The 14,933-nt window shown below is 48.2% G+C and overlaps 1 protein-coding gene across 2 annotated transcripts in view; it reads left to right on the forward strand.

Moving 5' to 3' along the window:
* The window catches only part of TMC5 (transmembrane channel like 5), a 203,667-nt gene that overhangs the window by 104,405 nt on the left and 84,329 nt on the right, over nt 1-14,933 (forward strand). For both annotated transcript variants that reach the window (XM_075319132.1, XM_075319133.1), the window contains exons 6-8: nt 4,783-4,885; nt 8,043-8,130; nt 9,344-9,592. In XM_075319132.1, coding sequence (XP_075175247.1) covers nt 4,783-4,885; nt 8,043-8,130; nt 9,344-9,592 — 440 coding nt within the window. The remainder of the gene's footprint in view (nt 1-4,782; nt 4,886-8,042; nt 8,131-9,343; nt 9,593-14,933) is intronic.

The raw sequence follows: 14,933 nt of genomic DNA on the forward strand, positions 1-14,933 counted from the left end.
TTATATCAGTATCGTGTGACACATATCTGTAACGCCTGCCTGGAACCACAGACTCAGATGGGCTGTAATGGGGAGGCTAGAGGGAAGCCACTCACCAAGCAGGACCCCCAGAACCCTGAAACCCTTTAACCCCTATATAGAGATTTGGAATTACACAGGGCCCCGGTGATCACTACCTGTGGAAGGCAGCAGTCCGATGAGAGTAGTAGTCAGGCAGGGTCAAACCAGGAATTGTGGAACAGGGACAGAATCGGCAGGCAATTACGTAATCAGAAAACGTAGCAGAGGTCAAATCCGGATCAGGCAGCGAGGTACAAAAACAGCAGGCAGGAGAGGTAGTCAGAAAACACGCAGAAGTCAGCACACAGGAATCACTAAACAGAATAGGATGTAACAGGAGCCAGGAAATCAGAACTATCTCTGGCAGAGGTCAGCAGACAGGAGGGGAATTAAGAAGGGTGTGATGTCTTCCCATTGGCTGTAGCTGAATGATGGTACTTCAGCTAGGAGACACCCGCCACCCACAGCCAGCCATGGCATCGCCTGGCGATCGGAGTAGAAGTCGATGGAGCGGACTCTGGTGGTGACATAACAATATCACTGTGCAACCGTAACCTAAATATGGGTACAGCGATGGGCACAGTGGCTACAAAATGTGTTGTGCTGAGCCTTGTAATCAATATAAAGGGATGCAATGATGGCCATAGAGTTGAGGACTCTTCTATTAACTGATCAATTTGGAAACTGAGAGTTGAACTAATCTGATGTTGAAGGCTTATTCTAAGCATAGGAACCATAGGTCCTCCACAGGGACAGACACAGACAAAAGTGAGGAGGAACAGTATGTGCAGCCTTTGCAGTCCAATAGTTCATCATCATGCACCCTTTTATGTACTGCTCTGGAGGTGCACGTTGACCCTTTTACTTTTTGAGCACATGTGCGACTGCACAGGTTGCACCAATGGTTTTTCCTCCCCTGGTCATCTATATCAAAGCCCCAGAAATCTTATGTACTCTTGCACATAGGTTATTATCGAACCTAGTCAGCACAAAGTCTTTAAATGTAGCTGTCTGAACAAACCCATCCATATGAAATCTGTATGTCCTTTTGGACCTCCATATGGTATCCATGTTTTACTGAAGAATTTAGGAAATGTTACAGGCCATATACAGTTTCCTACCGTAATAAAATTGGGGAAAATGTATAACATACAGATGGTAATCCATGTCTGATCCTCTTTTGGCTGACCCATGACTTATAGTGGGCGAGTCTTATCCAAAATCCGGATCATAGTATGCTGCAATTTTTTTTTTTTACATGCAAACCATTGGTTCATGTGCAAAACTGTTCATGTGACCCGCCATATTGAGTTGCATCGGTAAGCCTGCTGTCCATATGATACTTATTTTGCATATGGACAGAATTTGGACCTAACGAGCCATAGAAGAAATCCCTACAACGTTATCAATCATGTTGCATGCTTTTCTAGCAATTACCAAAGGGAGCATGTAAATAAATGTCTGATGAGTTGGTAGAAAGGCTGTAACTCTAGGTACGGGGAAGTACCAAGTGAAAGGGAAGGGAAACCCTGTATCTAGGGAAGGGGGAGATGGTGAACCCTGATCAAGCCTACCGCTCGGTTCTGGGTTCCCTCACTGCCCTGGATAGGCTCTGCACCTATGCACCGAGCAGGATACCTGACTCTAGGCGGACCCTGATCTGGGCCCTAATGAGGGAATGGATGGGATGAGCTTTGCATCAATCCCACTAGGTGTTAAAGGACACACAGGAATAATAAACAAGGGAAAACAACAACTTATCTCCAGTTAACTCAGGGAGAGAAACTGCAACAGCCACCAAGATTCACCAGATGTATGCAGACCAACTACTAACAGTCAAAACTTGACAAAGATATATGAAATATCACCAGCACCGAGTAATAGGAAGTGAAGGTATATAAAGACAAGGGAAGTGCTGATGAACAGCAGCTGACAGCCTGAGGAAATCTGCAAGGTCCTAAAGGGAAGGGGATGAAAATCAATAAGAAATAATAGAAGGTCAGAGAGCAGTTTGTGCAGCCAAATGCTGTGACCTTCTATAGCCGGACACCACAGGACTGTCTGTCACCCGCGCCACACCCATGACAAAGGCATAGACATTAAAAAGATTTACCCCTAGGCCATTTTTAAAACTGCAGAAACCAAGCATTTTCTAAAACTAAAATGCCTGGAAATAAAAGTTCTCATATTTTTTTCTACTCTACGTCATTTCAGTTGCTTATTCCTCTTGGCTTTACTGAAAAAACAATAGTCCGTACGACCCCCAATTGAGTTTTCATTAAACTGTCCTGGATGTCTAGAGGAATACTTAGTCTAGCAATATGTGTGATGAATCCTTGTGTAACAAAGCACTTTAGTGCTTTAGGACCCTAGTAAAAATGGGTGATTTGTTCTTCCAGAGCTGATATATTAAATTACATCTTGGTTGGTTATAAATGAATTAATGACAAAATGTACAGTATAATTGGTGGAGGAAGGATGAACTAGATGGACCTAGGTCTTTTTTTCAACCTATGTAACTATGTAACTACGTAACTACTATATATCTTCATTATTATTCCATCTTTTTCCAGCCAGTATGCTGATAACATGTTTCCCAGTAGGATTCTTCCTGTTTTTTTACTATTTTCAGATTATGAAAAGGAAATCATGGGGGGGGTCTTATTTTCCTGACCAAGATAGAGCATTGTTCTAAAAGTTAAAAAGTGTTGTGCTGGCTATATATAAGGATAATATAGAGGGAACCCACAGTGTTACTACAGATAACAGACAGTGAAATGCTGGGGGTTGTTGTTACTGACTCCTCATGGGTTAGGATTAGAAATAAGACAATTAATTCCATGGAAATAGAATTTTGTGTCAGATTTTTAGTAATTTTCTGTTCCCAGTGAATTTGGATAATATGTGATTTGCACTGCACAAATTGTCTAAAATCGCCTCCATTATTTTACATAATGCAGAAGATTGCATTAGATAGCTAGAGAAGGATCACATGACCTTGGGCATGGCCGTCTCTGCTTCCCCGTACTGCCTTGCAGCTATCACATCACCTTGTTTAACACAGCCAATCAGGAGAGACTGTCATAGTCTGTATAAAAGCACAGGCAGGAAATGCAGCAGCCATTTAGAACTGCATAGTTAGAGGATGTCACAGCTTAGAAATAAAGGTAGGGAAAGTATGCTATAAAAGACTGAAGAAACAGTAAAGAATAGCTATCATTTACCCACAGCCATATTATCTTGAGGTCACTATAACATTACTAATTCTGCTTGTGTGACGCCCCTCACCTGCAGATCGCCTCAGGGTCTTCACATGCTGGGAATCTTCTGGCAACAGGTATGTCAGGTTAACTTTAATAGGAATCGTGACGCCACTCTCGGTTTTGCGGTCAGGGTGATGGGGGACCGCCACTGCAGTTTAGCGAGCGTCTGGGGCTGGTGGTAATTGCAGTTAGATGGTGTGGCTTCCCGAGAGTGAGGCTGGCCCCAGGGGCTCGGGTGTATGTGCGTAGTACCATAGGTCACAGAAGAACTCACACACAGTCCAGAAATGTCTTTCAGGGTTTTTACTCACTTTTTGCTGGTAGAGTGAGACAACCCGGGCGATGCTATGATGAACCAGATAGAACCAGGTATCCTTCAGGCTGATATACGGGTGACTGCTGACTCGCCTTCCTAGCACCTTTGTTTCGGACCACCCCAGACTTAAAGTACCGTGGGATGCATCCAGGGAAGTCGCTGCTGCCTTTCTCCCCTTTCTGACCCGTTTGCTGACAGCGGTGACAAAGGATAAGATGGCTCCAGGCTCGATCCTCCTTATGGGCCCCCTCGTTGCTGTTGATGCTCGGGTTCTGTGTTGGCTGGCGTGGAACCTCTAGTCCCACCGCCTACAGGATTTAGCAGACCACTAAATGGATGTCTGGCTCTAGGGACCTGTACCCCGTGTGAGCATTCATTACCATGAGTCCTCGTACTCAACTCCTTACTGCTCTCTTTCTTCGGATGTCTTTCAGTCTGACTTGGTGGTAATGTTCTCCCATGCCAGCAGCCACTGCACGTGCAGGGTCTGACAGTGTTCCGTTCTACAGCTCTACATTTCAGACACAGCTGCTCCACTCCTTCTCCTCTGATTGCCACTGCACAACTCCCATCCAGCTTCACTACAGCACGACACTAACTGAGATGCGAGGGCTACGCCCCCTCCTGGGTCTGCCCAGGGGTCCCCTCTAATGTGTGTGTCCTGGTCAAAGGGTGCCTGTATGTACACACCCTACTCAGCCTTTGGGATTACCGGTTTGTACTGACCCAGCATGGGTGCAGTACTCAGTGGTGCCTGACCAGGTCAGGGGCACCACACTTGCGATAAGGAGCTTGAACTGCTTTGCTCCTAGGAGACCTCAAAGTGTTACCCCTATCTTTTCAAGGCATTTGGAGGATTTGGAATACTTTTGATTTGTGCTGAATCGATTCATCAAAATTCGGCAAAACTGGCAAATGCTGTTTTGAAAAGAGTTGTTCATCTCATATCATTCGCTCATCAATATTGTGTCTTCTGTTATATATCTCACCAGTGTGAAGAGAGCCTAAAAAATGTATAGAGAAATGTCATCTCACCATTATACATCTTACAAAAAGTTTGTTCTTTGTGAATTTAGACCATAATTTGTATAGTTTTATATTTTTTTGCATTGATTTCTTTTTTCTTCTTTACAATTTAATTAGAACATGAAAAGTTGATACAAAAGCTATCGGAAATGTCAGCTGCTGACGTAGTCAAGGAGGTCCGGAAGATTCCAGCCTGTCTAAATGAGAAGCGCGAGTTTAGGTAAGAACTTAGTATTAGTAAAAACATGAATGCAGAGTGGTATATATGATCCATAGTTATTCTTTTCTATATTGAAAACAATGTATATACACCAATGGTGCATGTAATATATGTATCACAAAATAAATGCAGTTCTCCCAAGTATTTTGCATGAGGTTAGGTCAGTGTTTCAAACCCTGGCACCAGGTCAGGTTTTCCTCACTCCAATGGATAGAATGTCTTCTTATTCCTATTGGTGTTTGAGATTAACTAATTGCCTATTACATTGGAAACTGTTTAAATGGATTTTATAGCCTTGCTCTCTTTGGGAGATGAGTGGAGTTAGTAACATCACATCTAATTTTATCTCCAAGGTTGCTTGGTCATGTGGCCGGTATTGGGCACCCATCCTACTGTAATAAATAGGATATGGGCACAATGTCACCTGCTCGCTCATGCCAACGGGTAGACATCAGTATATGTGATATTATTGGCCCTTTACAGGTTCTGATGGGGTAGTGAGCTGTGCAGAAATACTCCTTTAAACATCCAAATACTTCCATGAAGGGATGCACCAAGATCTGTGATGTTCCAGAGCGAGAGAGTTGAAGCTCCCTGTTATAGCTAACAATGGATTTTTATTTACATTAAAGGGAACCTGTCCGTTATGAGCTGTGGCCACCACCAGTGAGCTCTTATATATATATAGCATTCTAGAACACTGTATATAAGAGCCCAGGCCACTTTCTAGAACATTAAAAAGATCTTTATTATACTCACCTAGTGGGCAGACCGGTCCGATGGGCGTAGCTGTTCTTCGTCCTACTTCTTGTAGAGTCGCCGTCCTCCTTTCAAGCCCCGTGTGGATGACGTATCCTACGTCATCCACACAGAGGCCTGCATTGCGTTTTTGCGCAGGCGCACTTTGATCTGCCCAGCTGAGGTTAGATCAAAGTATTGTAGTGCGCATGCGCGAGCGGTCTTTGACCTTTTCTCACACCTGCGCATTACAGTACTTTGCTCTGCCCTCAGCAGGGCAGATCAAAGTGCGCATGCGCAGGAGCGCAATGGCGACCTCTGTGTGGATGATGTAGTACACGTCATCCACACAGGGCTTGAAAGGAGGACAGCAATTGCAGAAGGTAGAGGAGGCGCCGGAGTGAGAGCAGTGACAATCATTGGATGGGACCACCCACTAGGTGAATATAATAAAGGTGTTTTTTAAATTATACAAAGCAGCCTGGGCTCTTATAGAGAGTATTCTAGATTGCTGTATATAAGGGCTCACTGGTGATGTCCGCAGCTTATAGGAGAAAAACCTGGTGACAGGGTCCCTTTAAAACATAGCTGTCCTGTCAAACAAAACCTGTAGGAAAGCAAAGTCTTGCTACTCTTAAAACAAGAAAGGAGTATTCTCATTTTGTCTCTTGAGCAGCTCAGAGCTCTGCAGTCTCTTTAGAATTTCTTGACTTCCTGGTCTCTGACAGGGTGGACTTTACTCCTGAGTGACAGTTCTAGTAATAGTACTATAGTAATAGTAGAACTATAAAGCTCGGCATAAGTTCTGTTGGAACACATTCAGGTATTAGTGGAATGTTCTGAGTCTAAACTGCTGTCACATGGAGATAATAGTGCATTCGAAAAATCATGACAGTGAGAGCCATGATTAGCAGACCTGCTCTGAAAGCTACTGATGGCAGGGCTGGTAATTTTGCAAAATGTATAACAGAAGCTTCTCAGGAACTAACTGCGAGATGTGGGAAGGTAAGCAGATAGCTGCTGTATAGAAATCAGTGGGCTTGTCAAAGAGTTGGATATTGACTAAAAGGGCCACTTAATATGGTGGTTATGGTGGTCTCCTAAAAAGAGCCACTCCTTGGCTAGGTCCTTCCCGAAGGGATATCTGGCTATTTCTTTGTTGAGACTCCTAAGGGGGGGCTTTACACGTTGCGACATCGCTACCGATATATCGTCGGGGTCACGTCGTTAGTGACGCACATCCGGCGCCGTTAGCGACATCGCAACGTGTAAATCCTAGTTGCGACGATGAACGAGCACAGAAGCGTACAATATCGCTGATCTGTGTAACGTTGTTCATTTCCATAATATCGGGTCGACCGCAGGTACGATGTTGTTTGTCGTTCCGGCAGCTCCACACATCGCTGTGTGTAAACCCGCAGGAACGACAGACATCTCCTTACCTGCATCCCGACGGCAATGCGAAAGGGAGAAGGTGGGCGGGATGTTATGTCCCGCTCATCTTCGCCCCTCCACTTCTATTGGCCGGCCGATTAGTGACGTCGCGGTGACGTCGCTGTGACGCCGAACGCACCTCCCCCTTGAAGGAGGGATTGTTCGGCAGTCACAGCAACGTCGCCGAGCAGGTATGTGCGCGTGAAGCTGCCGTAGCGATAATGTTTGCTACGGCAGCAATCACCACATATCGCATGTGCGATGGGGGCGGGTGCTATCGCACTGGTCATCGCTAGCAATTGCTAGCGATGTCGCAACGTGTAAAGTCCACCTAACAGAGGCTCCACTGACTTTTTTGTTTTGCATATAGAAATCAGTGGGCTGGAAAGAGGTAGCTGGGAAAAAGGCGTTAACCCTTCTCCTGGAATATACCTACTGCATACGCTAGGCTACCAATGACCGAGCTTCATAAAATCAGCTGTACACTATGAAAGATATAAGCTCTCACAGCAGGAGAATGACAGCAGAAAGCAAGTTATTTGCAAACTTGCTTATTTTCAAACTGACTAATGAAAGCAAATAATAACTTGAGAATACTCCTTTGAATCTTCCTGTGTGCATACTAGTTTAATGGGTCCAGGAATTGTCCTGCTCTCATGAAAGCCCTACTCTCTGTTATGCCCATGCCTCCACTTCCATCTCAGCTTCTCTGCTGCGAGTGATGTATAACACTTTATAACAGGCAGTAGACAGCAAATCAGACAGAATGGAGAGAACCTAATGGAATGATTTTTATGGGGATGGGGGCAACATAATTTTTTATAGAAAGTGATTTGCAGACCGTAAATGTATTACATTATCTTTCATTTCTCTTAAAGTACACTGCCATTTAAATATTTTATTACATTTTTGTCTCTACTGTTTGTTACTTAAGCCATTGCTTATGATTACTTACTGATTTGCACTATTATGTGAATCTCCACAGGTACAAAGTTGTGAAGCTGAAGCAGAAATCTGTAAAAAATGTCTTACAAACGGACTGTTGCACTGGATGTCTCCACAGTATTAACGTAGTAGGTGGAATATTTGTATATGTGTAAAAAATTAATCATTAGTGTAAAAGGATCAATGGTCATATTACCTTTCATCATACCTACATCTTGATAGCATACTCTTGAAAGGACCTTTAAAGGAGTTGGTCAATAGTGGACACACCCTGTAAGGGGCACTTTGCACACTACGACATCGCAGCTGCGATGTCGGTGGGGTCAAATCGAAAGTGACGCACATCTGGCATCGCAGTCGATATCGTAGTGTGTAAATCCTTTTTGATACGATTAAGGAGCGCAAGAACGTCCAAATCGTATCATCGATGTAGCGTCGGTCATTTCCATAATTTCGGAAGGACCGATGTTACGATGTTGTTCCTCGTTCCTGCGGCAGCACACATCGCTGTGTGTGAAGCCGCAGGAGCGAGGAACATCACCTTACCTGCGTCCTGCGGCTCACGCCGGCAATGTGGAAGGACGGAGGTGGACGGGATGTTTACGTCCTGCTCAGCTCAGCCCCTCCGCTTCTATTGGCCGCATGCCGTGTGACGTCGCTATGACGCCGCACGACCCGCCCCCTTAATAAGGAGGCGGTTCGCCGGCCAGAGCGACGTCGCAGGGCAGGGGAGTGCATGTGAAGCTGCCGTAGTGATAATGTTCGCTACGGCAGCTATCACCATGATATCGCAGCTGCGACGGGGGCGGGGACTATCGCGCTCGGCATAGCAAGCATCGGCTTGCGATGTCGTAGTGTGCAAAGTGCCCCTAAGATGTCATTATGTAGCGATACTATTCAGGAAATAGACAACAAGTAGCTTTGGTCATGGACATCAGACGAGGGTGACTTGAGTATTAGATCTTCATCTTAAAGCTGTGGCATCTTAGATTCTTTAGTTATGTTCTTGCATTGTGATATAGTGTAATTAGTAGCTTGCTATGGTGTTTTCTACCATCATCAAGTGCCATGAGAAGTAGCATCATACAACATAATCATGTTTTCTACATGTAAACGTCACCTCAGCTCTGGACAGCATTGCAAAGCCCAATTTCTGGGGTTTCAGAACCTTTACTTTGGATTCCTGGTGTCCTAGTGGTTGAACATCCTGTGATCATCATTGATGCCAATAGAAAAGGGGATAATTTGAGTTTTTGGGCAACAACACTTTAATTATTTAAAGGAGGATAATTAAAAGTATAAAATTGAGTTGTTTTCATCCACATTTGTCTTTCTCATTAGTCGTTACGGAGATCCAAGCAGGTGGCGTTAGAGATGTTTGAGTCACTTCAGCTTTGGCATGGCACACTCAAAGTCATAGGAGGAAAATTCGGAACAAGTATTCTTTCTTACTTCAATTTCATCAAATGGCTGCTGATGTTCAACATCTTCTCGTTTGTGGTGAACTTCAGTTTCATAACCATTCCTCAGTTTGTTGACATGGCACCTAACAACTTATCATTCACCGGTCTAGAGCTTCTAACCGGAGCGGTAAGTATGGAGACAAGCGACTAATCCTCTACAAGATCACAATAAACAGGAGTATGTAGTTATTTATCACATTGTTGGCGTCTTCACCATTGTTACTAGTATCTTTGCTAGGGGCATAACTATTATGGGGGCAAGGGTTGCAGCCCTAAAACCTAAAGGAGTCCAAAAGGTCTCATTGGCCCTTTTGAGGAGACAAATACTATTAAAGGCCCAGGATAATTGGGGGACTTGTTTGGTATTTTGCATTGAAACCCACCTTCAAGTTATACTGGTCTTTGCTTACAGATCACATGTTTACAGACGTAACATTTAACTTGATTTTATATTTTTAAACTTTTCACGGCTGTGGCCATTGATTGGCTGCAGCAGTCAAAAGTCACCAGTGTGGAACCCAAGCTGTGCTTCAGTGGTATGGCTTAGGATAGTTGCATGAGTATAGATTTTCCTTTCTTTGTCGCTCCATTGGGAGACCCAGACAATTGGGTGTATAGCTACTGCCTCCGGAGGCCACACAAAGTATTACACTTTAAAAAGTGTAACCCCTCCCCTCTGCCTATACACCCCCCGTGCATCACGGGCCCATCAGTTTTTAGCTTTGTGTTGAAGGAGGCACACATGCACACAATGCTCCACATTTTAGTCAGCAGCAGCTGCTGACTATTTCGGATGGAAGAAAAGAGGGCCCCTAAGGGCCCCCGGCATGCTCCCTTCTCACCCCACTGAGTCGGCGGTGTTGTTAAGGTTGAGGTACCCATTGCGGGTACAGAGGCTGGAGCCCACATGCCGCTTTCCTTCCCCATCCCTTAGGGGCTCTGGGTGAAGTGGGATCCTAACCGGTCATCCAGGCACTGGGACCGGGCTCCCTCCGCAGCCCCTGGTGGTATCTGCCGGACAGGAGACTGAGTATCGTCAGGGACAAGGCCCTGCAACTACAGGTACTCTGTGTCCCCTTTGGGACGGTGCATGGAGCACCTGGGCCTCAGACGCTGCAGCGCATGCAGCGTTGGTTTTTTGTACGGGACTACCGCGCCGACCATGCCTGCTGGCCGGCCGCGGTTTCTACTTTAGTCCCCGGCTTTTGCGGCCTAGTACATTAAACGCCCGCCCACGGGCCTGCCAGTCAGGGGCAAGGGCGGGACGGCCGGGCTGACGCCGACAGTGAGGGCTGGAGCACACATAGCTGTCCTCCTCCCCCCTCACTAATCCCTATGGGGCACCAGATTCCCGCACTTTTGTAAGTCCGCCCACGGCTCCCTCCTCCCCTGTGAACGCCGACAGCCATATTTTAACACATCCTGCCGGTGGAGGACGTCTGGCTGCAGCTCTGGGAGACCCGAGGCAGGGAATCTGGTGGCCACACACCGCTGGAGCGGTTGGTAAGCCACACCGGTTACCGGTGCTGGTCCCCCTAGGGTGCTGAACTGTATATAGATACATTATATTTGTATACTTTTCTGGTTCAGCTGTATTGTTAACTTGTTGGCTATATACCCTCAGTGATCACGCTCCTGGGAGACAACAGCATGTCGTTCACAAGGAGCAAGGGGGCCAAGGCACAGGGTTATTTTGCTACCTGTACCTCTTGTGCAGCTATGTTACCTGCAGGTTCCACCTACCCTCACTGTGAGCAATGCTCGGCCCCTGTGGCACTCGCTCAGCCGGAGCCTGAGGCACTAGGGGGTCCCTCGGCCCAGGTAGATCCACCGGCTTCCCCTGTCCAGATGGCAGGGACAGAGTTTGCTGTTTTAGCTGACAAACTCTCTGAGTCGCTTTCTCATTCCATGACTCAGTCTATGGATAAATGGTCTGCTAAGTTTCTAGAGGTTTTGCAGTCCAGACCGGCCCTTACACAGGCCCCGGGCACTGCGGGATCACCCCCAGGCCCCTCTCTGTCTGCTACTAAGCGTGTTCCTGGTGTGGCCTCTAGTTATTACGTGCAGGACTCCGGCACGGACCGCAGTCCCAGACCAGCTAAGCGGGCTCGCTTAGAATCTTCCCCGACTTCTTCACGCAGTTCGGGGTCTCAGCTTGAGGATTCTCTAGAGGAGGAGGCGGAGGTCGCAGCCCAGGACTCTGATCCTGACGTTGCTCTCAATCTGGATACACCTGAAGGGGACGCCATAGTAAATGATCTTATAGCGTCCATCAACCAGGTGCTAGATCTGTCTCCCCCAACTCCGCCTACAGAGGATTCGGCTTCACAACAGGAGAAACACCAGTTTAGGTTTCCTAAACGTACACGGAGTGCTTTCTTCGATCACTCTAACTTTAGAGATGCTGTCCAGAAGCACAGGGCTTTCCCGGACAAGCGCTTTACTAAACGCCTTAATGACACACGTTACCCCTTCCCCGCTGACGTGGTTAAGGGTTGGGCTCAGTGTCCCAAGGTGGATCCTCCAGTCTCTAGACTGGCGGCTAGATCCGTAGTAGCAGTGGCTGACGGTGCATCGCTCAAGGATGCCACGGACAGGCAGATAGAGCTCCTACTGAAATCCATCTATGAAGCCATAGGCGCATCTTTTGCCCCAGCCTTTGCAGCAGTGTGGGCACTCCAGGCTATCTCAGCTTGTCTGTCTGAGATTAATGCGGTCACCCGTACCGCTGCGCCACAAGTAACATCTTTGACTTCTCAGGCGTCAGTATTTGCATCCTACGCCATGAATGCTGTCCTGGACTCGGCTAGCCGTACAGGGGTAGCATCCGGCAATTCAGTGGCAGTCCGCAGGGCCATGTGGCTACGCGAATGGAAGGCAGACTCTGCTTCCAAAAAGTTCTTGACCGGTTTGCCTTTTTCTGGCGACCGACTGTTTGGCGAGCGATTGGATGAAATTATTAAGCAATCCAAGGGAAAGGACTCGTCCTTACCCCAACCCAAACCAAACCGACCTCAGCAACGGAAAGTTCAAGCGAGGTTTCGGTCCTTTCGGCCCTCAGCCAGATCCCAACCCTCCTCGTCCAACAGACCACAGAAGAGCCAGAGGAACTCTTCTGCATGGCGGTCTAAGTCACGTCCTCCAAAGACCGCTGGAGGCACCGTCTCAAAGGCGGCCTCCTCATGACTTTCGGCCGCCCCAAACCGCATCCTCGGTCGGTGGCAGGCTCTCCCGCTTTTGCGACGCCTGGTGGCCACATGTCCAAGACCGATGGGTGAGGGACATTCTGTCTCACGGTTACAGGATAAAGTTCAGCTCTCGTCCTCCGACTCGTTTCTTCAGAACATCCCCGCCCCCCGAGCGGACCGTTGCGCTTTTTCAGGCGGTGGACACTCTGAAAACAGAAGGAGTGGTGATCCCCGTTCCCCTTCAGGAACGCGGTCGCGGTTTTTACTCCAATCTGTTCGTGGTGCCAAAAAAGGACGGCTCATTCCGTCCCGTTTTGGACCTAAAATTGCTCAACAGACATGTGACAACCAGGAGGTTTCGCATGGAATCCCTCCGATCTGTCATCGCTTCGATGTCCCAAGGAGACTTCCTAGCATCAATCGACATCAAGGATGCCTATCTCCATGTGCCGATCGCTCAGGAGCATCAACGCTTCCTGCGTTTCGCCATCGGGGACGAACACCTTCATTTTGTGGCACTGCCTTTCGGCCTGGCGACAGCCCCACGGGTCTTCACCAAGGTCATGGCATCCGTCGTAGCGATCCTTCACTCTCAGGGCCACTCGGTGATCCCTTACCTAGACGATCTCCTAGTCAAGGCACCCTCACGGGTGGCTTGTCAACACAGCCTGACCGTTGCTCTGGAGACTCTCCAGAGGTTCGGGTGGATCATCAATTTTCCAAAGTCAAAATTGTCTCCGACCCAGTCACTGACGTACCTCGGAATGGAGTTTCATACTCTCTCAGCGATGGTCAAGCTGCCGCTGGACAAACAGCGGTCGCTGCAGACAGGGGTGCAATCCCTTCTTCAGGCACAGTCGCACCCCTTGAGGCGCCTCATGCACTTCCTGGGGAAGATGGTGGCAGCAATGGAGGCAGTTCCATTTGCGCAATTTCATCTGCGTCCACTCCAATGGGACATTCTCCGCAAATGGGACAAGAGGCCGACGTCCTTGGACAGGAACGTCTCTCTGTCTCTGGAAGCCAAGACCTCTCTTCAGTGGTGGCTTCTTCCCACTTCTCTGTCGAAAGGAAAATCCTTTCTGCCCCCATCCTGGGCTGTGGTCACGACGGACGCGAGCCTGTCAGGATGGGGAGCGGTTTTTCTCCACCACAAGGCTCAGGGAACCTGGACTCCGACAGAGTCTTCCCTTCAGATCAATGTTCTGGAGATAAGGGCAGTGTATCTAGCCCTCAAGGCGTTCCATCGGTGGCTCGAGGGCAGGCAGATCTGCATACAGTCGGACAACGCCACGGCGGTTGCGTACATCAACCACCAGGGCGGCACTCGCAGTCGTCAAGCCTTACAAGAAGTCCGGTGGATTCTGCTGTGGGCGGAGGCCACAGCCTCCACCATCTCCGCGGTTCACATCCCGGGCGTAGAAAACTGGGAAGCAGACTTCCTCAGTCGCCAGGGCATGGACGCGGGGGAATGGTCTCTCCACCCGGACGTGTTTCAAGAGATCTGTTGCCGCTGGGGAACGCCGGACGTCGATCTCATGGCGTCTCGGCACAACAACAAGGTCCCGGCATTCATGGCACGGTCTCAGGACCACAGAGCTCTGGCAGCGGACGCCTTAGTTCAGGATTGGTCGCAGTTTCAACTGCCTTATGTATTCCCTCCTCTGGCAATGCTGCCCAGAGTGTTGCGCAAGATCAGGTCCGACTGCCGCCGCGCCATCCTCGTCGCTCCAGATTGGCCGAGGCGGTCGTGGTACCCGGATCTGTGGCATCTCACGGTGGGGCAACCGTGGGCGCTCCCAGACCGACCAGACTTGCTATCTCAAGGGCCATTTTTCCATTTGAATTCTGCGGCCCTCAACCTGACTGTGTGGCCATTGAGTCCTGGCTCTTAGCGTCCTCAGGGTTGTCTCAAGATGTCATTGCCACTATGAGACAGGCCAGGAAGCCAACGTCAGCCAAGATCTATCACAGAACTTGGAGGATATTCTTAGCCTGGTGCTCTGAGAGGGGGTTTATCCCCTGGCCGTTTGCCTTACCCAGGTTTCTTTCCTTCCTTCAATCGGGATTGGACAAGGGTTTGTCTCTCGGCTCTCTCAAAGGTCAAGTCTCGGCGCTTTCCGTGTTTTTTCAAAAGCGTCTAGCCAGGCTTCCACAGGTACGCACGTTCCTGCAGGGAGTTTGCCACATAGTCCCACCTTACAAGCGTCCGCTGGAACCCTGGGATCTCAACATGGTTCTACGGGCTCTTCAAAAACCACCTTTTGAGCCGCTGCGGGA

Source organism: Anomaloglossus baeobatrachus, chromosome 7 (assembly GCF_048569485.1).
Source record: "Anomaloglossus baeobatrachus isolate aAnoBae1 chromosome 7, aAnoBae1.hap1, whole genome shotgun sequence".
Classification (NCBI taxonomy): Eukaryota; Metazoa; Chordata; class Amphibia; order Anura; family Aromobatidae; genus Anomaloglossus; species Anomaloglossus baeobatrachus.